Source organism: Podarcis pityusensis, assembly GCF_964106645.2.
Source record: "Podarcis pityusensis genome assembly, chromosome: 3".
NCBI classification, from domain to species: Eukaryota; Metazoa; Chordata; class Lepidosauria; order Squamata; family Lacertidae; genus Podarcis; species Podarcis pityusensis.
The window spans coordinates 10,314,004-10,338,061 of record NC_138026.1 but is presented as its reverse complement, the minus strand read 5'-3'; the positions used below and the strand labels follow the sequence as shown (position 1 = coordinate 10,338,061).

Here is a 24,058-nt window from a genome sequence, read left to right as displayed (position 1 = left end):
TCATTTAGGTGGAGAAATTTCCCCCCTAACAGCATGAGAATAAAATCTGAAAGCTAGAAATGATATACATGAAGTCTTGGGATGACTTTTTTTGGTTAACAGCTTTCATTCCAAAGCTTGTTAAAGTCTATGCACTCAACACAAAAGGAACCCTTTCACCCAGCACTGAAGTAGAGTGAAACATGATATTCTGAATGCAGAGAGCAATGAATCCTACTTTGCCTGCCATGATTACCTGAGGACAAGGCTGATGTTGAAATGCGGCAGGCGAGAGACACACCTACAGTACCATACCTGTAACAGATGCGAATTTAAACTACTTAAGCTATGTTAAGGAGCTACGGGTGGGTGGGTTGCGGCCTCATCCAAGTTGGGTGGCAACAGGAACACTCCCACCGTGCAAATATATGGCAAAAGATTAAGAAATGGGTCCCCAGATGGATGGGTGTTTGGGTTAAAAATAGATCCTGGGTCTGAAAAGTTTGAAGACTGTACCTTTAAAGCCCTTAACGGCCTTGGCCCAGTATACCTGAAGGAGCGTCTCCACCTCCATTGTTCTGCCCGGACACTGAGGTCCAGCTCCAAGGGCCTTCTGGCGGTTCCCTCACTGTGAGAATTGAAGTTACAGGGAACTAGGCAGAGGGCCTTCTTGGTAGTGGTGCCTGCCCTGTGGTAGTGGCGCCCTCCCATCAGATGTCAAGGAAATAAACAACTATCAGACTTTTGGAAGCCATCTATAGGCAGCCTTGTTTAGGGAAGTTTTTAACATTCTGTTGGGAGCTGCCCAGAGTGGCTGGGGAAACCCAGCCAGATGGACAGGGTATAAATAAAATATTATTATTATTATTATTATTATTATTATTATTATTATTATTATATCATCATCATCATCATGATCATCAATTAACTATAAAGGGACACGGGTGGAAAGGGATGCGGGTGGTGCTGTGGCGCTGTAGGACTTGCCGATCAGAAGGTCGGCAGTTTGAATCCCCGCGACGGGGTGAGCTCCCGTTGCTCGGTCCCTGCTCCTGCCAACCTGGCAGTTCGAAAGCATGTCAAAGTGCAAGTAGATAAATAGGTAACACTACGGCGGGAAGGTAAACAGCGTTTCTGTGTGCTGCTCTGGTTCGCCAGAAGCGGCTTAGTCATGCTGGCCACATGACCCGGAAGCTGTACGCCAGCTCCCTCGGCCAATAAAGCGAGATGAGCGCCGCAACCCCAGAGTCGGTCACGACTGGACCTAATGGTCAGGGATCCCTTTACCTTTACCTTAACTATAAAACAGCAAAAAATGTACTAAGTTACAGAGCAGTGCGGAGAACTAAAAGAATCAAGATGAGCAAATTTCAGAAATGCCTATAGGACAGAGGGACTACATTCAATAAACATATGCTCAGAAAACCCTTTGGATAAGGCAGTTGAACTCCACCTGTCAAAAGTCTCTCTAACTTAGAGAGTTTTCCTTTTCCATGCAGCAATGTCCTGAAAGCCTGCTCATGAGCTGCCTTCTTTTCCAGGACTACACGGCGACAATATATTTGCGACAACGCTGGACAGATCCTCGCCTGGTTTTTCAGGGGAACAAAAGTTTCACTCTGGATGCCCGACTGGTGAAATACCTGTGGGTTCCTGACACGTATATTGTGGAGTCTAAGAATTCTTTCTTGCATGAGGTCACAGCAGAGAATCGGCTTATACGGCTGTTCTCTAACGGCACCGTCTTGTATGCTTTGCGGTAAGTCTTGCATGTGCTCCTACTGTTTTGCTACCCTTTGTTACCCTTGAGTAGCAGAAAGATTGCAGACAGGTGCAACAGTCAGGAATTCAAGGCCCAAGAAACACCATTAGATTCTGAGGGTCAGGAATATCTGGGGAAATAGTTTTCCTCAGTTGCATATTTCATCATATTTCTCATAATTCATTGTTTCATTATTCCATTATTTCTACAGATGTAGCTTCCTTTCTTCAAACACTCATCACAGGTATCGCATGCTTTTAATAACACCCTGACATGTTGCAATAGACTAATTGACTAATATCAAACAACTATTGAGGCTGCTGTTTTAAATGACAAATAGTATGGGATAAAAAGAATGTATGAGGCACACAGTAAAGGGTAAAGGTAAAGGGACCCCTGACCATTAGGTCCAGTCATGACCGACTCTGGGGTTGTGGCACTCATCTCGCTTTATTGGCCGAGGGAGCAGGTGTACAGCTTCTGGGTCATGTGGCCAGCATGACTAAGCCACTTCTGGCGAACCAGAGCAGCGCACGGAAATGCCGTTTACCTTCCCGCCGGAGCAGTACCTAGTTATCTACTTGCACTTTGATGTTTTTGAACTGCTAGGTTGGCAGGAGCAGGGACCAAGCAACAGGAGCTCACTCCGTCGCAGGGATTCGAACCACCAACCTTCTGATTGGCGAGCCCTAGGCTCTGTGGTTTAACCCACAGCGCCACCTGTGTCCCCTAAATGAAAAATAGTATGGGATAAAAAGAATGTATGAGGCACACAACTGAACATCTATAACACGGCCTTTTTTAGGCCAACCAAAAATACCACAAAATAGCATGCAAGTTTTTGCATCTTTCAGAACTCTGCATCTGGCCAGCTCAGGGGTCCCCAATGTGATGTACCCTCAGACAGTACCCTCAGACACTCCCCTTGGTGCCCCCAAAGACCTGCCGCTTAAATTTTGGCATTTCATTTGTTTTGGGTGGGGAGACACATGGTTTACCAGTTTCCCCCCCTTTTGCCGGCATTTTTTTGCTTTGGTGTTTTGTTGTTTCTGGGTTCTGTGTATCATCACTTTTTCTTCTGTGAAATGGGTGTTTTGTGACAGCTTCTTAGATTTCTAAAGGTGCTGGCATGCCCTAAAAGGTTGGGAAACCCTGGGCTTCATAGTAAACAGAACGGGAGAGGGGCTGTTGTTGTAAGGATTAAAGCAGGGGTGTCCAAACTTTTTTCAAAGAGGACCAGACTTGATGAAGTGAAGTTGTTGAGCTTTTTTTTAGGATTTAAGTTGTTGAGGTTTAGGTTTTTTTGGGAGTTTACCCCAGGAAATAAACTGCCACAGGGGCTGGATTAAACTGATTTTGGACATGCCTGGATTACCACAGAGCCTAGGACTTGCCGATCAGAAGGTCAGCAGTTCGAATCCCCGCGATGAGGTTAGCTCCCGTTGCTCGGTCCCTGCTCCTGCCAACCTAGCAGTTCGAAAGCATGTCAAGTGCAAGTAGATAAATAGGGACCGCTCCGGCGGGAAGGTAAACAGCGTTTCTGTGTGCTGCTCTGGTTCGCCAGAAGCGGCTTAGTCATGCTGGCCACATGACCCGGAAGCTGTACGCCGGCTCCCTCGGCCAATAAAGTGAGATGAGCGCCGCAACCCCAGAGTCGGCCACGACGGTACCTAATGGTCAGGGGTCATTTACCTTTACTTATACATACATGTTAAGTGGTTTGAGTGTTATATAATTAGTTTTTTTTTTGCTATTTAACTTTTTATGTATCCAGGAATAGCACTTGATGTGGGTGAATTTGAGTCTACATCCTACAATCTTTAGTAGTCACTTGCTTCTTAAATAAAGGAGAGAATGTTCTTTGCAGAATGATGGCCATCACACAAATATTCAGCTCAAACTGGCGTTGTTGTTATTTAATCATTTGGTTGTGTCCGACTCTTCGTGACCCCATGGACCGGAGCACGCCAGGCATTCCTGTCTTCCACTGCCTCCTGCAGTTTTGTCAAACTCATGCTGGTAGCTTCAAGAACACTATCCCACCATCTCGTCCTCTGTCGTCCCCTTCACCTTGTGCCCTCCATCTTTCCCAACATCAGGGTCTTTTCCAGGGTGCCTTCTCTTCTCATGAGGTGGCCAAAGTATTGGAGCCTCAGCTTCACGATCTGTCCTTCCAGTGAGCACTCAGGGCTGATTTCCTTAAGAACGGAGAGGTTTGATCTTCTTGCAGTCCATGGGACTCTCAAGAGTCTCCTCCAGCACCAAAATTCAAAAGCATCAATTCTTCGTCGATCAGCCTTCTTTATGGTCCAGCTCTCACTTCCATGGCATAACCTGGTCCAAATTCTGTGCTGTTCTGCTGATCAACATATTTTTGTACATTTTGGCCTAGCAGAGGACGCCAAGGCAGATTATGTCACATAATCTTGGGGCAGACTTTGTAATCCTTGTTCTCTCCAAATGTTTTGGACTTGCTGGCTAGGACTGAAGGGAGGTTGAAACATCTGGGAAGCACCAAGTTCACAAAGGCTGTCTTACATTATCCTGTTTCCATAAGTGGAATGATCCAGAGTTGCCAATCTGAACTAAAGGGAAGTCCAGGCTGCAGCTTCAGTGCTAGTTTTAACAGTTATTTATTCTTTGAAGCAGAAACATTGCCACCTGTGGTAAAAGGTACCCCTGCCCGTACGGGCCAGTCTTGACAGACTCTAGGGTTGTGCGCCCATCTCACTCAAGAGGCCGGGGGCCAGCGCTGTCTGCAGACACTTCTGGGTCACTTGGCCAGCGTGACAAAGCCTCATCTGGCGAGCCAGCGCAGCACACGGAAACACCGTTTACTTTCCCGCCAGTAAGCGGTCCCTATTTATCTACTTGCACCCGGGGGTGCTTTCGAACTGCTAGGTTGGCAGGTGCTGGGACCGAGCAACGGGAGCGCACCCCGCCGCAGGGATTCAAACCGCCGACCTTTCGATCGGCAAGCCCTAGGTGCTGAGGCTTTTACCCACAGCGCCACCCGCGTCCCGCCACCTGTGGACTGCTATGGAAAATACAGGCCGTTCCTCATCGATGCCTTCACATCACTTTCTCTTTTTGCAGAATCACTACCACAGTTGCGTGTAACATGGACCTGTCAAAATATCCCCTGGATACGCAGACATGTAAACTGCAGATGGAAAGCTGTAAGTATCACATTCTACAAGAAGATGAAACTATCCCAGCCCCGACTGCTCTTGAATTTGTTTCTTCATATTTAGGTGACCAGTTCAAACATTTCATTTCTGTCTTGGAGCTCATGAAATTTTCCACCTGCCCCTTTCAAATGTAGAGCCATTTCAAAAAGTAAACAGCTGCACCTAATCTTCCAGTAATACATGATCATACTAATTTTAAATGGGCTGACGAGAAAATTCACAATATATATTCTGAAACCAGAAGAATGAAAAAATAAATCCATAGGCGTAGAACACTTGGCATTGTAGATTCTAGACTTTTTTATCCCACCTATGGAAGGTGTCTTTGTGGCAACTAATAATGAAATAGCTTTTCTTTTTTACTTTTTAAATATTTCTGCCTTGCTTCTAGGCTAGCAATGGGCCTTTGCCGAAAACCTTATAGTTTGTACTCATGATATTGGGGCAGTTATACTTGATACTGATCCCAATATTGTTTGTGGTTGAAAAATTTTCTTTCTTTTAATACATTTCAGTTTTCAGTTTTTCAAATTGCCACCAATAATTATCAAATACGATTACATACATAGTTGTAGTTGTTCAGACTTCCCTCCTCCCCTTCCTTGGTTCTCTTTACAAGCATAATAATAATAATTTATTATTTGTACCCTGCCCATCTGGCTGGGTTTCCCCAGCCACTCTGGGCGGCTTCCAACAGAGATTTAAAATACCTTAAAATCTCACACAGTAAAAACTTCCCTGAACAGGGTTGCCTTCAGATGTCTTCTAAATGTCAGGTAGTTGTTTATCGCTTTGACATCTGGTGGGAGGGTGTTCCACAGGGCGGGTACCACTACTGAGAAGGCCCTCTGCCTGGTTCCCTGCAGCTTTGCTTCTCGCAATGAGGGAACCGCCAGAAGGCCCTCGGCGCTGGACCTCATTTGCTAAACTGCATCTTTTCCTTAGGTCCTTTTCGTTTATTACTCTTCGTATTTCTTCCAAAGTCACTTTTAACTGTTAGATTTTAAATTAATCCTTCTGTTGTGTTTAATTGTTTACAATGTTTTTAAAATAATCCCCGTATCTCCCCTATTCTTCCTTGAAAGTTCTTTCTTCTTGATTTCTTAATCTTCCTGTAAGTTTTGCCATTTCTGCGTAGTCCAGGGGTCTGCAACCTGCGGCTCCGGAGCCGCATGTGGCTCTTTTACACCTTTGCCGCGGCTCTGGGGCGGATACTAGTGAGGGGAGGAGGCGCATTGTGCGCCCCGACACTCCCCACTGTAGCGGGCACTGTACTGGCTGTGACGTCGCATGGGGGCGGTGCGTGCATTTGTCACGCACCGTCCCGACGTCACCTTCCCGCCCGCCCACTACATTGTAAGGGGCATGTACGCTGGTCACTGCATTGAAAGGGGGCATGTACGCTGGTCACTGTTTTGAAGGAGAGTGAAGAACACACACACAAAAAGGTAACTTGTTAATTTAACGTTTATTTCTATGAGGAGGAGTAATTCTGAGGGGTCAAACAAAGAAATAATAAAAAAGTGACAAAAAAGTTATTTTTATAATGACGAGTTTTGCGGCTCCCAGTATTTTTTTCTTCGGAAATGGGTCCAAGTGGCTCTTTTTGTCTTAAAGGTTGCAGACCCCTGGCATAGTCCATTAACTTTACTTGCCATTCTTCCTTTGTTGGGACAGTGTCCTCTTTCCACTTCTGGGCAAATAACATCCTGGCAGCTGTGGTTGCATACACAAACAGTTTTACCTGGTCTTGCTTGAAAAGGTTTTGGCGATCATATAGCTTCATTTTCAAGCAGCTCATGCCCAGTAGCTTCCTGCTGAAATCCTGTAGTTTTTCATATCACAGATGTTCTGAGTTCCCACCCACTCACATTTATTGCACTATAATGCAAGAGTGGGCCCCCCCAAGATGGCAATAATGCAATAACACTGCGGAAGCATCTCAGAAAAACTAATAAAGTGGAATGTGTGGATGACCCAGTATAAATCCATCACTATATTGCATCAATTGCATGCTGTAGAACATGGGTAGGGAAATTTAAGGCCCGGGGGCCGGATCTGGCCCAATCGCCTTCTCAATCTGGCCCACGGACGGTCCAGAAATCAGCATGTTTTTACATGAGTAGAATGTGTGCTTTTATTTAAAATGCATCTCTGGGTTATTTGTGGGGCAGAGAAATTCGTTCATTCCCCCCCCCCCCAAATATAGTCCAGCCCCCCCACAAGGTCTGAGGGACAGTGGACCGGCCCCCTACTGAAAAAGTTTGCTGACCCCTGCTGTAGAATACACCCACAAAAGACAACCCACCAGTCTGAAGGGCCCAGTGCCAACATAACTTCAGGCAGGAGTTTTTCCACAGTCCTGATGCTTATTTAACTGGAGAAGCTTGAGGCTAAACCTGGAAAATTCTGGAAGACATGCACAATCTCTTTCACTGAGCGATGGCTCTCCCTTAAGCTTGCTTTCACAACTCCTTCTAGATCTCCCCACCCGTAAAAAGTTGCCCATTCCTGGTCTACACTGACTAACAGCAATTACCCAAGGCTTCAACAGGGTCTTTCACAGCCTTCCCCGAAGACACCAGGATATGAACCTGGGACCTTTTGCATGCAATGCATTTGCTCTACCAAAGAGCTGCAGACATTCCCTTAAAAAATACTGAATTGGGGGATGAAATATACTTGGAGTCAAGTGTGGATTTCATGCTCTTTATTCAGCTCATAGTAGTGAGGAATCAAGTTCCCCCCAAATATCTGCTTTATATACATTATTTACACAATGGGTCGCACGTGATTTGCTAATTCTGGGATTCTCCTGTAGGCCAATCAGGTTGCGGATTCACTTCCACCTGGAGCTGAATCGGGTGGCTCCTACGGACCAATCAGACTGCTGCATTCTGAATCCTATTGTTCTAGGACCAATCAGACTGCTGCTTTTTGGATCCTATTCAACCCAGTACTTAACAGGGGAACCTGTGGTCCTCCAGTTGCTTCTGGATGATAGCTCCCATTAACTGTGATTATTGGCCATGCTGGCTCAGGTTGATGGGAAATGGAGCCCAAGAACATCTGTAGGGTACAGCTTCCTTACCGACCTTTTACAATGTCTTTCTTTTTCACCCTGGGACAGTTTTGGAAATACATGTGCAAGATTTTATGGACAGGCCATACAGTGTCTCTTCCCTTGCCCTACATGGGATGGGATTCTTTTAAAAACATGAGACTGTCACGCAGCACACGAAACAGGCGAGGCGAATTTACTCCTAATCATTTGAACTTGCCTTTTCTCTCCTCTCTGTCATTTATTAACAGAGCAAGCCAATTTAGGGAGCAGGTTTGAATCTGATTGCCAACTGGATGATTGCCACCCTATGCAAGCTGTAGCCACGGTCTCATTTTCAATAGCTAGGCCACTTTACTGTATAGAATACAATTATTTTGTATTTAAATATGCCTCCAGTTGCATTCTCTCTGTGTGTCTTTTCTGTAACTCAGAAAAGTTGCGTTTTCACAGTACATTTAATAAATATGGAATTCTAAGCATACATACTAGCCACTAGGGAGCAAGTCACATTGAGCTCCATAGGATTCACATCTGAGTAAGCATACACAGACACAGGTAGCACTGTGGGTTAAACCACAGAGCCTAGGGCTTGCCGATCAGAAGGTCGGCGGTTCGAATCCCCGTGATGGGGTGAGCTCCCGTTGCTCGGTCCCTGCTCTTGCCAACCTAGCAGTTCAAAAGCACGTCAAAGTGCAAGTAGATAAAGAGGTACCGCTCCAGCAGGAAGGTAAACGGGGTTTCCGTGTGCTGCTCTAGTTCGTCAGAAGCGACTTAGTCATGCTGGCCACATGACCCGGAAGCTGTACGCCGGCTCCCTTGGCCAATAAAGCGAGATGAGCACCGCAACCCAAGTCATTTGCAACTGGACCTAATGGTCAGGGGTCCCTTTACCTTTACCTAAGTATACATAGGGCTGAACTGCACTTGCTTAGACACTTCCATTGCCACTGAATCAAGGAGTGCATGGGAGCATAGGATGCAAGCTTTCCTATAAGAACTTGACCTCTTTGCTACCTCAGGTTGAATGGTGGGTTTAACGAGGGTCATATCTTAGTATAAAGCACCCTTTGTTGTTTCCAGAAATCTGGTTGTGTAAATTTATGATCAGGAAGTGTAGTCAACGACCACTATGGCTTGTTGTAGAATTGACGAGGGGAAAGTCCAGGCTATTGAGCAAATAGCTAAAGAACACAGAGGACAGGTCAAAAAAATCACTGTGGGGTCAACACGGGCTTCCCATGCCAATCCTGGCATTCAGAAGGACCTTACTTGACCCACTGACTTTTCTAGACATTCTGCTTTCAAGCCGATAGGCTTGTTCCATAGTATCAGTTCCCTCACCAACAAATATGCGTGGAGAGCTGATCTCACTTTTCATTTTTTATTTGGGAAATCCATCTACAGCTTACTACCACCAATCAGACAGTTGCCTATGGTCCAAACTCTCATGTGTAAATGGAAAGCACTTTCACACAGACACTGAGGAAGAGGCATTATGTTATTTGCAGTAGCCTCTTGAGCCTCAGGTTATTCTGTTCTGGGGTTGGGGCTGCAGGGAGCTGGTGCTGGAAGGAAGGAAGGAAGGAAGGAAGGAAGGAGCTGAGAAGCAGCTCTGCGAGCATAAGGACATATGCAGTGTTTCCCAATCTCAGAAAAGCAAGCAAAGATGCTGTAAGTTGTGGCCTGGAGTCAATAGTCACGAGCTGGTGCATCCACACAGCACCCTCAGGCAGCTACGTGGGCCTCAGCATCTTGGAAGGCCTACGATTGACCCTTCCTTGAGCCAGTGTGGTGTAGTGGTTAAGAGCGGTAGACTCGTAATCTGGTGAACCGGGTTCGCGTCTCCGCTCCTCCACATGCAGCTGCTGGGTGACATTGGGCTAGTCACACTTCTCTGAAGTCTCTCAGCCCCACTCACCTCACAGAGTGTTTGTTGTGGGGGAGGAAGAGAAAGGAGAATATAGTGATCCAAACTCTTCTCTTCTTTAAAATGGCATCAGGACAGATTTAGAGCTATGAGAGTGCATCGGGCATTGAGCCAAGGGAGCGCCATCTCACAGCCCAGTATGCAAGGTGCTGGGCTTTGGGAAGGAGGTGTGAGGGCTCTGACAGGGTCCTAGAGCCCTCCCACCCAGTGGTGAAGCTGCATGCTCTGCTACCGGGGGCAGAGAGCAGGTGGGGGCGTGTCTGGCACCCACTGGGGGTCATGACGTGCGCCCGGGGGTGTGGTGCACATCCCAGGGGCGAGGTGTGCATTCTGGGTGCGTGGCGCCTGGCCCGTGCGGGGTGTGTGTGTGTGCAGTGCTTGTCGGGGCGCACCGTGATGGCACCCTAGCGGAATAGTGGTTGAAATATACTCGGAGTTGAGAGTGGATTTCATGCTCTTTATTCAGCTCATAGTGGTGAGGAGAAATGGAAGTTCCCCCAGAATGTCTGCTTTATATACATTATTTTCACAATGGGCCCCACGTGATTGGCTAGTTCCGGGATTCTCCTGTAGGCCAATCAGGTTGCGGATTCACTTCCACCTGGAGCTGGATTGGGTGGCTCCTGTGGACCAATCAGACTGCTGCATTGTGGACCCTATTGTTCTAGGACCAATCAGACTGCTGCATTCTGGACCCTATTGTTCTAGGACCAATCAGACTGCTGCATTCTGGACCCTATTGTTCTAGGACCAATCAGACTGCTGCATTCTGAACCCTGTTGTTCTAGGACCAATCAGACTGCTGCCTTTTGGATCCTATTCAACTCGGTACATAACAGTGGTGCTTGGGGCAGTCCGCTCCCTCCACACTCCCGTTCCTCCGCCAGTGCTCCCACCTCCTTCCCAAAGCCTAGTTAGCGCTTGCCCGGCTTTGGGAAGGAGGTGGCAGGGCTGTAGGACCTTCCAGAACCCCAAGCCTGGTGTCTTCCTACCAGCCTTTGGGAAGGCAACACAAGGACCTGGGAGCGTGCGACCAAATTGCACAGGGCGCCATAGTGCCCAAGTCTGCCACTGATTACCTAGACCAACATTTTAATATCCTGCGGTGCTACATTGGGAGGAAATTAAAATAGTGTATCTATTGCCTTCCGGTGTGGGTTGTAGTGCTGATTGATGCTGTCACTGTTCCCAAATGTCCCATAAGTTTCAGGAGGTCCACCAGCAATAGGAGAAGACCCACCAGAGGAGACTTGGCCAGGGATGCGAGCCATCAAACTCAGAGCTGATCATGCGGTAGCCAATCAGGTCACCTCGTCATGTGTATTCACTACAGTGGTACCTCAGGTTACCCATGGTGTATTCACTACAGTGGTACCTCAGGTTACAGACGCTTCAGGTTACAGACTCCGCTAACCCAGAAATATTACCTCAGGTTAAGAACTTTGCTTCAGGATGAGAACAGAAATTGTGCTCTGGCAGTGTGGCAGCAGCGGGAGGCCCCATTAGCTAAAGTGGTGCTTCAGGTTAAGAACAGTTTCAGGTTAAGAACGGACCTCCAGAACGAATTATGTTCTTAACCAGAGGTACCACTGTACTTCAGAAGGTAGTGAATCTGTCCTCAGTTTCCTGAAGGAAAGAACCTTTGGGGAGGGGTTTTTCCACCATCACATTTGAGTAAGATTTAGCAGTTGCTAAAAGGTCTGGTCTATTGGATAAAGCAGGACGCAGGTGGCGCTGTGGGCCTAGGACTTGCTGATCAGAAGGTCGGCAGTTCGAATCCCTGCGACCGGGTGAGCTCCCGTTGCTCGGTCCCTGCTCCTGCCAACCCAGCAGTTCGAAAGCATGTCAAAGTGCAAGTAGATAAATAGGTACCGCTCCGGCGGGAAGGTAAACGACGTCTCTGTGCGCTGCTCTGGTTTGCCAGAAGCGGCTTAGTCCTGCTGGCCACATGACCCGGAAGCTGTACGCCGGCTCCTTCAGCCAATAAAGCGAGATGAGCGCTGCAACCCCAGAGTCGGCCACGACTGGACCTAATGGTCAGGGGTCCCTTTACCTTTTTTATTGGATAAAGCAGCCTCCTGTCTGTGCACACGGTAACCTTTACTTATTTAATAGATTTATTTATCAGGGCACACAAACTGCTCTCTTGTGTGTGACACGCTACTGTGCCCTTGCACGCAGTTTGGGAATTCCTGATTTAAGGAGTCATGGGCTTTTGTCACACATGGGGGCAAGAAGAACCAGAACAATTTGGGTGCATGCGAGGACTGAACTTCTTGAAGACTCTTTGTTCATCGTGGTTACCAATTCAAGCAATGTCTAAAATCTCATTATTTTAAGACCAGGTTTTACTTGCCAGCTACTTGAGTGGAGTTCCTATGGAAGGGCCTATTATTTTCACATTAAAATCATATTAGTTTGCCATGATTAACTTTATTACAATGCACAGAAACTGAAATAATAATGATTAGCCTCTTGTTTTAAAATGTAGCTGGGTTTAGCCTTAAAAAGAGAGAAAGAGAGTAATTGGGTCCTATGTCAAGCTCCTGTGCCATATTATTCTTATGAAATTACATGCACATTGCCAACTGGAGATGTCATTAGGATAAATGCCTGGAATTAATGCTATTTAAATATATGCCAGATGAATTAAGAACAATCAGTCATTTATTATAAAGTTTCCCTTAGTAACGGCAGTTATTATTACAAACTGGGCGCAAACTTTGAAAAGTCATATTTGGATGATTTGTACCTGGGGAATCAGCACATTCTGTGTAATATCTGTTGCAAGATTCCCGTCATTTGTTTCTAGTGGAAAACACAATTTCTCGCTCTTTGCTGTGAAGGCAAACTGGTAAATATCAGTGTTTCCATTTTTACTGCGTGGCAGATCTTTAATTAAATAGCTGGGCCGCCGAAAACGTTATTGGCTTGTTTATGAAAGCAATCTGATTTTAGGAGAGTTGTATAACTCTTTGTATTTGCAGTACCTTCCGTTCATAGGGGGAAATGGCTCGTAATTTCTGTTGGGCTGAACTTACATCCATGCTGCTGATGAAATGGCAATCTTTACTTACAAGAGACCTCACTCATCCAAAGCTTCTTTTCCATTGTCAGCAATGGGGGATAGACTCAAATAACCAGTCTTGTAACACTGAGAGGGGGGAAGCTGTGTCCCTTTAGTTGTTGCATGCCCAGGTGCTATGGCCCACTGCCCAGCCACTCATGACACCATTGTAGGGTTCAAATTAGGACACAACTTCATCAATTACAGGTGTAAGAGGTTTGGCTTACTCATTGGGTTATAACCGATATCAACCAACTCGTCTGCTGGATGATTGACCCAGGGATCAAACCCAGGAGACCCTATGATATCCATCAAATCTAAAGTGTGCAATTTAGATGCACAGTTCACCTATATAATTCTCTCTCTCAATATGGTCTTTGGAATGCTTTGATGGTTTTATATCGGTTTGTATGTATGTTTTGCCTGTATTGTTATAAATGAAAACACACATTCCTCCATCCTCAAGAATCCTGGGAACTGAACAGTTTCCAGCACCTTTAACAATCGATGGTCCCTAGGATTCTATGTGTAAGGTGTGCTTTGAATATATGGTGTGTACACAACCAATCAATCTTTATTCTGTTCAAAGACCAGACAGCAAAGTTAACAACAACAACATACGCCACAACCGCATAAAGAAGCGGATGTAATTAAAATTTCCCTCTAAACTTATTTACATTAAAAATAATACTCCTTCAGCTAAAATCTGTATTCTGGAAATTAAAATCAGTACTCATTCTCCGGCCATCACTGTCAGCACAGCCTGTCTTGTCCTCGTTGCTATAAAACAGAATTTTGCAACCGGCCTGATGATATTCAGATCTTTATTGGCAAGAAGGTATTTAACATAAGATTCCTCTGAGCGGTAATTTCCTTAATAATGGTAAAATTAGCTCTCTTCAGGTATCACAGTACAACGGGCCCAATGGAGAAGAACGTGCCCAATGGATTCAATCTCATTAGAGTTGCATGGACATAATCTTTGTTCAGCTGGGATGTCATGATATCTGCCTTCTAGTAGTGCTGAAGGGAGAGCATTAAAATGGGCTCTGGAAATCAAGAACTCCAGTGGGAGTTCAAGAGTCCAGTGCAGGACGCAGGGGCAAAACTTTCAGCTACTTACTCATTTGGTTGTCCAGTTACCTCTTGCAGTGGCGTAGCGTGGGTTGTCAGCACCCGGGGCAAGGCAAGTAATTTGCACCCCCTAACCCGTGGATTTGCGCCCCCTAACCCTAACCCCCAGATGTTGCGCCCGGTGCGGACGGCCCCCCCTGCACCCTCCACGCTACGCCACTGACCTCTTGATGCCTTTTTAATATATTGCCTGCAGGGGGATATGATGAAAATGATCTACTGTACACTTGGTTGAGGGGAAACGATTCAGTCCACGGCCTTGAGAACCTGCGACTTTCTCAGTACACAGTGGAGCACTATTACAGCCTTGTAACAATGTCTCACCAGGAAACAGGTAACGAAAGCTGGAGAAGCAGAGACGTAAACAAATATGGCTCACAAACGTTAGCCGTTCTGAATGGTCCAGGTCCGCTTATGAACCTTTCTCTGATTTTGAGAACTTTGGAGATGTGATCATAGAACTATACAGTGGTACCTTGGGTTACAGACGCTTCAGGTTACAGACTCCGCTAACCCAGAAATAGTACCTCGGGTTAAGAACTTTGCTTCAGGATGAGAACAGAAATTGTGCTCCGGTGGCAGCAGGAGGCCCCATTAGCTAAAGTGGTACCTCAGGTTAAGAACAGTTTCAGGTTGTGGTTCGAGGACCCGATCCCCGCGTAGTGGAATGAAAACACGAGGACACGTGATATAAGGTTAATGGGCAAGAAAAGGCCACAACTTTATTGATTACAGCAAGTGAAAAGGTACAGTATTGGCTTAGGCATTGGATTACGTCAGCTGACTCCACCCCCTCAGAGAGGGGTGAGTCTTAAACAGGGGGGTTTATTCACCAGTAAGTGGAGCCTGTTGATGCTAATCCAACTATAAGCGCTCCTCTGATGTCACCGAGGGTCGTGCCATGGCCTCCCGCCAAGCAGGCATCGGACAGAATACACGACCGCCAGATTCCTTTAACGGAATACCCAAAAATTGAAGGCATAGGCGATGGCCACACCTAGCCCTTCGACACACCACAACACATTATTCCAATGCCTAACCTACCCACCAATACCACGAACGTTGTGACGATTGCTACGAGGTAGGCGAAAAAACCAAAAAGCCTAATGCCAAATGGAAAAATTCCTACCAGGCCCCCCGGACAACCAGGGCGACCAACCTAAGGTCCATAGCAAGGCCAAAAGAAAACTGAGACCCTGAGCTCTAAGGGAGTGGAGGGTGGGTGACTCGCGAAGGGACGACGAAAAGTGAGGCCGGAAGGCTGGTGTCGCAGCAATTTGGGCTGCTAAACACGCCCCCTCGCAGGCACCTGGTTGGGTGCCTGCCCGTGGGCGTAGGCCAGCCAGGTGAGTGGGAGGCAGGGGGCTAACGCCCCCTGCTTGAGGCGGAGTCCGGCTCCCGACCACAACCACTCCCCTCTCTTGCAGGAGGAGAGTCTTTAAGAACGGACCTCGAGAATGAATTAAGTTCTTAACCTGAGGTACCACTGTAGAATCATAGAGTTGTAGAGTTGAAAGGGACTCACTTCTGATGCCAGGCCTGTCTTCTGGCCAGTAATATGATGGCTCTCTTCTCTACTTCGTCAAAAATCTGCATCCATTGAATAAAACTTGGCGTAGGATTGCCTTCTCTCTGTGGATGGTTTCTTTTCATTGTAGGATGTGTTTTCTTTCTCTAACTAGGCAATTACCCAAGACTAGTGTTGCAGTTTGAACTCAAGAGAAATATCCTGTATTTCATTCTGGAGACGTATGTGCCATCCACCCTCCTCGTCATATTGTCTTGGGTTTCTTTCTGGATCACTCTGGATTCCGTTCCGGCAAGAACATGTATTGGTGAGCTGTTCTCTGAAGTAGGATACTTCATGCAGTGGATGGGAGAGGGAGCAAGAGAACACAACCACCTGTTGTTTGTGAGGTGCTACAAGCTATGTTGAATGTAAAAACTGAAATGTTGTGGTACCCAAGTTTCCAAAGCTGAGATAAATCATCACAAACATTTGACATGTTAACCACTGTCACCTGTCAAATGCTAATTTGAACAGCATCTATCAAATACTGTCAGATGGAAAATACGAATTAACTCTGAATGTGCTTTCAGACTTTGAATATTATTTCATGCCAGCCATGAATTGGCACAGCATGTGTTTTTCAAACTGCCTTCAGGAATGCATGAACTCTTTAGAAGGGGATCAGTCCTTTAGTGTAGCTTAGTTTCTGGATGACATCCTAAACTGAGAAAAATGGATGACGAAGGGCTATAGCTCAATGGTAGAGCACCATGGCTTAGCAAGAATGAGCAAATGCATGTGGACCCAGAAAGAAAATGGTGAGACTTCAGTGCTCCCCCAGTTCTTCTGCTGCCATGCTAAGGTAAGATATAGGTACCTTTACTTGGCAACAGCCACAAAGTCATTCCAGTGTGGTGTAGTGGTTAAGAGCGGAAGACTCGTAATCTGGGGAACCGGGTTCGCGTCTCCGCTCCTCCACATGCAGCTACTGGGTGACCTTGGGCCAGTCAGACTTCTTTGAAGTCTCTCAGCCCCACTCACCTCACAGAGTGTTTGTTGTGGGGGAGGAAGGGAAAGGAGAATGTGAGCCGCTTTGAGACTCCTTCGGGTAGTGATAAAGCGGGATATCAAATCCAAACTCCTCTTCTTCTTCTTCTTCTTCTTCTTCTTCTTCTTCTTCTTCTTCTTCTTCTTCAGTGCCTCACCTGTTGGAAGCCAGAGCAGCTAGCCTGCTGCCTTCAGATGTGTCCCATCAACATTGTTGAAGTAGGATTCAGTTGTTAAGGCTAGTCGGATTCGATATGTGAAATGTGAGGGGGACCACCATCTTTGGCCAGCCCTGTGCTTTTCTTTTGATTAAAGTGTTCCTTCCTCCCTCCCACCCCGCAGGAGTAACAACTGTGCTGTCAATGACAACTCTGATGATGGGCTCACGAAACGCTGTGACAAAGACCAACGGTTTCATAAAAGCCATTGATGTTTACCTGGGCATCTGCTTCACCTTCATATTTGGTGCCTTGATAGAATATGCAGTAGCTCACTATATCGCATCGCAAAAGGTAAACAAAAAGATTTATTTATTTAGCTTGTAGGCCACTTTCCCCTATACATATACCCAAAGCAGCTCACAACACAAGAAATATGCATCATCATCGCAACATTCAAACAGTAAAGGTAAAGGTAAAGGGACCCCTGACCGTTAGGTCCAGTCATGGCCGACTCTGGTGTGGCGCTCATCTCACTTTACTGGCCGAGGGAGCCGGTGTACAGCTTCCCAGTCATGTGGCCAACATGACTAAGCTGCTTCTGGCGAACCAGAGCAGCGCACGGAAACAGTGTTTACCTTCCCGCCGGAGCGGTACCTATTTATCTGCTTGCACTTTGACATGCTTTCGAACTGCTAGGTTGGCAAGAGCAGGGACTGAGCAATGGGAGCTCACCCCGTCACGGGGATTCGAACCGCCGACCTTCTGATCGGCAAGTCCTAGGCTCTGTGGTTTAACCCTCAGCGCCACCCGCGTCCCTTATTCAAACAGTAGATCATTTCAAAACATAATGTTACAAATGAATTATTTGGATAGCATCAACCTAGTAACATTTTAAATTGCCAAATAAGCTGTCAAGCATTATATCAATTAATATCAAATATAATAAGCGTTTCCAGTACAATCGCTTATGAACAATAATAAAGACAGCAGCCTTCTGTTAGGAATGAATAAGGGAGAAGGTGTTGGGGAGCAGGATGTATAGAAGTGGGGAAGTTATGCTTCAGGGAAAGCATTACCAAGCCAAGTTTTCACCTGGAAATTGAGTTGGCGTGACAACTGGACAAAGGAAGACATAAAAAAGGAACAAGTCTCAAAAGGAAAGATGGGTAATGAAAGCAAATAAGAACCGAAAAGAAGATGAATTTGCTCAGGGTAGAAAAATTGCAAGGTATAAGAAATAATATTAATATTAATAATAATAATAATAATATTAATAATAATAATAATAATAATAATAGAAAGAAACAGGGAGCCGAAGCAGATATTGCATTCAGAGCAAACTACAGATCAGCAAAAGATGAAATGTTTTCAAGTTTATTAAATTACCTGGCAAGCTGCATTTAAAGAGCAACAGAACACCTATTGCATAGTTTAGATTTGCAATGGGAAGAGCAGCAAATAGAGCTCTGCACCGTTTTCAGCGGTGAAAAAGTTACCGTATTTTTCGCCCTATAGGACGCACCGGCCCATAGGACACACCTAGATTTTTTTTGGGGGGGGGAAATAAGGGGGAAAATTTTTATTCCCCCCACCCAGGCACGGGGCTGGGGCGGGGGAAGCCCAAGCTTCCCCCGACCCCAGCCCCCAGAACGGGAGCCAGAGCGATGCCGAAGCTGCGGGCAGTTTCAGCATCGCTCCGGGAGCTTGCGCGGCTGGGGGAGGGGGAAGCCCGAGCTTCCCCCTCCCCCAGCCTCCAGAACAGGAGCCAAAAATATAACATGCAGTAGTTTTGATGCAGGTGTTAAAGCAAAAGGGGAGATCTATGAGAGTGAAGAAGGCTGGATTCGGACTTATGCAGTTCCATGAAAGCAGAATCTGCCAGTGTCAGCTTTCTCCATGGAAGCAAGCAGCCTCTGAAAGAACAGGCCAGGAGGAGAATGAATTATATCCTTAGCCCCCTCTGTTACCCTTTGTGCCTGAAAACAGGACGTGACTTGCCTCCTGGGCGTTCGCTTTCCTAGAGGAGAAGCTAGTACACAATCAGGAAACCAAAATAAGGCCATAAATGATCAAGGATTTTGAAAATTGTATCTATTCTAAGTCAGGCTCTAGGTTTGATGGAGGACATCTTCTGGTGGGCCTCCTTCTCTGCTGGTGGGTTTGCCTGGAGGTGACGATGCTGCAAGAAGCATCAGGCTGATGGGTCCAGCCTCTGCTTTATTTCCCATATTGCCCCTGGTGAAGTGTTTCCTTTGGGTGCATTGTGGGAAATTAATGTGACAGCCAGATCCAGCTGCGTACTGCTGCTTGGAACACCAGCCTACACTAAAGAGAAACCAGGGAACCAACGGTGGGTGCTGAGGAGGTCCTGGCAGCTGCCCATGGATGCCAGGGTTTGATCTCTGAGGTCCATTGCCGAGGGCCTTCTGGCGGTTCCCTCACTGCGAGAAGCCAAGTTACAGGGAAGCAGGCAGAGGGCCTTCTTGGTAGTGGCACCTGCCCTGTGGAACGCCCTCCCACCAGATGTCAAAGAGAAAAATAACTACCAAACTTGTACAAGACATCTGAAGGCAGCCCTGTTTAGGGAAGCTTTTAATGTTTAATAGGTTATTGTACTTTAGTGTTTTGTTGGAAGCTGCCCAGAGTGGCTGGGGAAACCCAGCCAGATGGGCGGGGTATAAATATATAAATAATAAATTATTATTATTATTATTATTATTATTATTATTATTATTATCATCATCATCTCAGGCATGTCCTAAAAGTGGTATTTAGCTACACTGCAGCTGTTGTCATTTCCAGAATCCTAGCAGAGCAATGACAACCCATAGTCTGATGTAGTTGCAAATTACTGTACTTTTCCGTGTATAAGACGAGTTTTTCCCCCTCTTTAAAATAATCTTTAAAAATGGGGGTCGTCTTGTACACAGTGTACAGGGGGGGGACAGGTGATAGGTTGCAGCCGTGAGCTGCAGCTTGTCAGCACGATTTGGTGGGTGATTTTTGGCTTCTGCAAGGGCTGCTGTGGATTGGCTGCCGCTGCGGCAATTGTACATGCGATTGCCGGCTGCTGTTTGCGAGTGGGCAGACGCTTCTTTGCTTCTGTGATGCGAGTGGTTGTCAGCGTTAGTGGTTTTCTGCACCTCCGCCCAAAAAGCTCAACAACTCTAGGCAATCCCCCCCAAAAAACTCCCCCATTTTCTTAAATTAGGTAAAGGTAAAGGGACCCCTGACCATTAGGTCCAGTCGTGGCCGACTCTGGGGTTGCGGCACTCATCTCGCTTTATTGGCCGAGGGAGCCGGCGTACAGCTTCCGGGTCATGTGGCCAGCATGACTAAGCCGCTTCTGGCGAATCAGAGCAACGCACGGAAATGCCGTTTACCTTCCTGCTGGAGCGGTAGCTATTTATCTACTTGCACTTTGATGTGCTTTTGAACTGCTAGGTTGGCAGGAGCTGGGACCGAGCAACGGGAGCTCACCCCGTCTCAGGGATTCAAACCGCCGACCTTCTGATCAGCAAGCCCTAGGCTCTGTGGTTTAACCCACAGCGCCGCCTGCGTCCCTATTTTTTCTTAAATTACAGTCCCCCAAAATGGGGGGCATCTTATACACGGGGGAGGGGGGTGTTATACACGGGAAAATATGGTATCTCCTAGATGGTGGCATAGTTTCTCTGAGTGTTGGCACTGCAGTAGTGAGGGGAAATCACTTTGTATTGGGGCTGGAAACTTACTTCAAAAAACACCACCACCTGTAAGCCATCAAAGGGTGTGTTCACCAAGTTCCTAGACAGGATATTAAATTTTGGTCCCTCAGGGTTTAGCATCAGTAAACAAGAATTTGGCTTTTGCTAAAGACTTCCAGGGATTTATTTATTCTTCTAACATCCCAGACTAATGGTATGTTGGCAACAGAGTCACAGTGAACTTCTGCCCTCTGCAGTTATATTTCCTTGTACTTGGTTTTGGTGCGTTGGTTATGAAATAGTGATATAGCCCAAATGTGTATGGGTAACTTTTTCTTGTTTTAGGCTTCTACAAATGAGGTTACCAGAGAAACGGAAGATGTCACCAGTATCTTTTCCACATCTGTCACCAGCTACAATCAAAAGATCAACTTCAGTGCCATCGATAATATCGCCCACAGTGGTTCGACTATGAAACCAAAGGACAAGATTCGGTTTCTTTTGAGGAACAAAATGCGCAGGGTTGTCAGCTATTTCACAATTCAAAATCCAGGCAACATCGAACACTACTCAAGATTGCTCTTCCCTCTGTGTTTTTTGGTAGTCAATTTGTTTTATTGGGTTTATTACTTATTCTTTTAGCAATAATAAGACCATTTTGGCGTGTGGTGGTGAGAAAGTCTTGCCTATGTTGGCGCCCAGCCACTATGAATTGTTATGGGTGTGACTATGGGCACATATCAAGAATTTGGCCCAAATCCAGCATTGATTGTATTGTATCAAAAGCCAAATCTTGTACAGAGTGGCACATGAGCGTGACTGTGGAGCTAGAACAAGTGGAATCCAACAGTGCAAGCCTATTTTTGAAGCCATTGCTAAGATAGATAGGCCTTGTGCTTCGAGGATGTGCAACTGTTTTACACTGTCAACATAGCTAAGCCCCAGTGTACCCTTTTTAGTCTGATGTTTAGAGGTTTTTCAGCTAGTTGTTTTCAATCACTTGGGCGCAGGCTGCTGCCAACCTGAAGATTGCTCCCTGCTGATCTCAGGTAAGGTAATCACTGTGAGATGATGGCAAATGGAAGGCTTTCGTATCGTCTTCTTTCAAGGTCACAGAGAACTGCAGATATACAAGATGCTGCTTTAAATAATAAATAAATGCCCTTACCACATCAACACCTCTGGATCTCTGTTAATAACAACTAGATGCTCTGAAATATATTCGGAGTTGAGTGTTGATTTCATGCTCTTTATTTCAGCTCACGGTAAACAGTGAGTGAGTCCTTTTCCCCAAAAACCTCTGGCTATACATACATTATTTACACAATGGGTCCCGTGTGATTGGCTGATTCAATTCCCCTCCTGGAGCCTGATTGGACTGTTCCTGCAAGCCAATCAGGTTGCTGATTCACTTCCTCCTGGAGCCGGATTGGGCGGCTCCTGCAGGCCAATCAGGTTGCTGCTTTTTAGGATCCTACCTGCCTATTGTTCTAGGATCCAGGCTCAGTACATTACATGCTTGGTTGTTGTTGTTTTTTAAATATCCCACATCTATTCAAAAAGAAAGCTATTTTGAGGTAAATAGGAAATTTATACGTTTCCACAACTTCAAATGGAAAGCAAAAGAAGAGGGTTGGAGTTGGGGGGAGAAGCCCTGACTATGTTGGCTTGAAAAATTAGTGGGATGCCTATGCCTCACACAGTGCTAACGGAAGACATTTTGCCATCTGAGGTGAAGGACAAAATGGCGCCCTCTTCCCCATTGTATGTATAGAAGCTAACTGGTTGGGCAACAGACTCTTACTTCAACACTAGAATTGATATAGCATTCTCTGCTACAGCAAAGGCAGCCAGCAAGTTTAGGCGGCTTTGGACAAGCTGTGTGACATACACAGCTCTATCCTTCAACAGAGGGGAATATTCTCTTTTCCTTTTTTGCCTTATGTTGAAACTCTGCTTTGGGAAAAGTCTTGAAAGGAGACAGAAACAGGGCCGACAAACTAATCAGGGTTCATGCAATCAGCTCTTCTGTGAATTACTTAAAAGATAAATAGCAGGCATGGGGGACTCAATTTGGATTGGGGCTGTGGTGTTGAGAAAGGGGCTTTAATCTCTTGCCTCGTTTTACAGTCCCAATCCAGCTCAACCTTACCCATGCCTGGTACTTGCATTGAAAGAAAAGATCTCATTTGCCCTAATGGAAGCTCTTTTTCTTTTTCTTCCTGTATGAAGGTCCTGAATCAGATCAGAGGGGGCTGCTATTACTTTTTAAAGCTATTGACATAATTGCTAAGCGTACAAATAGAATCACATCTACTTTTGGCCCTCCACAATGAATTCCAATAAATGGCCTCAGAACATCTCTTACGAAGACATACCATTTTGACACAGTAAGGTCATCGTTGGAGTTCTGCTGACTATCCATAATGGCATTTTTAAAACTCAAAACTCTGTGCTGCATTTATCATTCACCCAATATAGGCATGTCGGTTGGGTCAAGGATTTTTATTTTTATTTTTACCAGTTAACCTTGTGTCTAACCATTTAGTATTTAATCAATAATATCAAAATACACATAATGTGCTGTAGACCCCAAGCAAATAACAACACTTATCCTCTCAAGGAATGCATTGCCTGAGGTCAAAGGTTTACATAGATCCACAGATAGAGCTCTGGTGCCCACAAGGGCTTCCCCATTCATTTAGTGGAGGCGACAGTTTGCATTGTTGGGTTTTGGCTGACGCAGGCCTTCTAGGCTGGTGTTAGTTACATATGCTGAATGGCAAGTTCATCTCGGAGGTGCTTACCATGTGATTGATTGTAGTCTTTCAGGTCTCTTGCTCTATGATGGGAGCACAACATATGAAACATTATGGATTTTTCTTTAATAACTTTTTATTGAACCATTTCCCCACCGTGTATTGTGAAGGATCAAAACCACATATTCATAAATCATACGTTTGATCAAGTATTATATTTCAGGGAGAAACGAAACAAAACGGAAACACCCCAGCAGGTAAGAACAATGGGAAGTGAAATTCTAGTAATGAAATGTAGGCCTGTACTTTTTGACATTTTAAAATATCCTCTATAAACTGTAATAAAGTTAATGGTGTGGTTTAAAATTAAATTTAAAAAAGCTACAAAAATGATATTTGCTCTTTATATAATTTATTTCCAGCCAAAATAAAATGCCTCCTTTCCCCCCAAAGTAAATCTCTTTGTATGTTCAAACTCTTGGCTTGTTGTTACCTAATATTGTCAAGAGCAGCCTTCCCTGACCTAGTTGCTCTCCAGATTTTGGTGAACTCCAAAGCCCATCAGCCTCAACCAGTTTTGCTGAGTGTAAGGCAGCTTCCTATGGTGAGGGACCTAACTAAGGTCAGGTGAGACTGGCGAGAATATGAGGTCTTGCTGAAAGAACATTGACGCAAAAAGGGAGCAACTCTGCTCAAGACAGCAAGCAGATCATGCCAACAGCAAATAAAGAAAGGTTAGATTGCTAACTTTTGTGGTTCCTGAAATTCTTC

General features: G+C 45.7%; 1 protein-coding gene across 3 annotated transcripts in view; it reads left to right on the top strand.

The window, feature by feature from the left end:
• GABRP (gamma-aminobutyric acid type A receptor subunit pi) overlaps positions 1-21,704 on the top strand; it is a 39,306-nt gene extending 17,602 nt beyond the window's left edge. For all 3 annotated transcript variants that reach the window (XM_080999231.1, XM_080999232.1, XM_080999233.1), the window contains 6 exons: positions 1,521-1,738; positions 4,838-4,920; positions 14,321-14,458; positions 15,807-15,959; positions 17,024-17,193; positions 20,874-21,704. In XM_080999231.1, the coding sequence (XP_080855357.1) occupies positions 1,521-1,738; positions 4,838-4,920; positions 14,321-14,458; positions 15,807-15,959; positions 17,024-17,193; positions 20,874-21,170 (1,059 nt within the window). In that variant the 3' untranslated portion in view covers positions 21,171-21,704. The remainder of the gene's footprint in view (positions 1-1,520; positions 1,739-4,837; positions 4,921-14,320; positions 14,459-15,806; positions 15,960-17,023; positions 17,194-20,873) is intronic.
• The last annotated feature ends 2,354 nt before the right edge of the window (positions 21,705-24,058 follow it).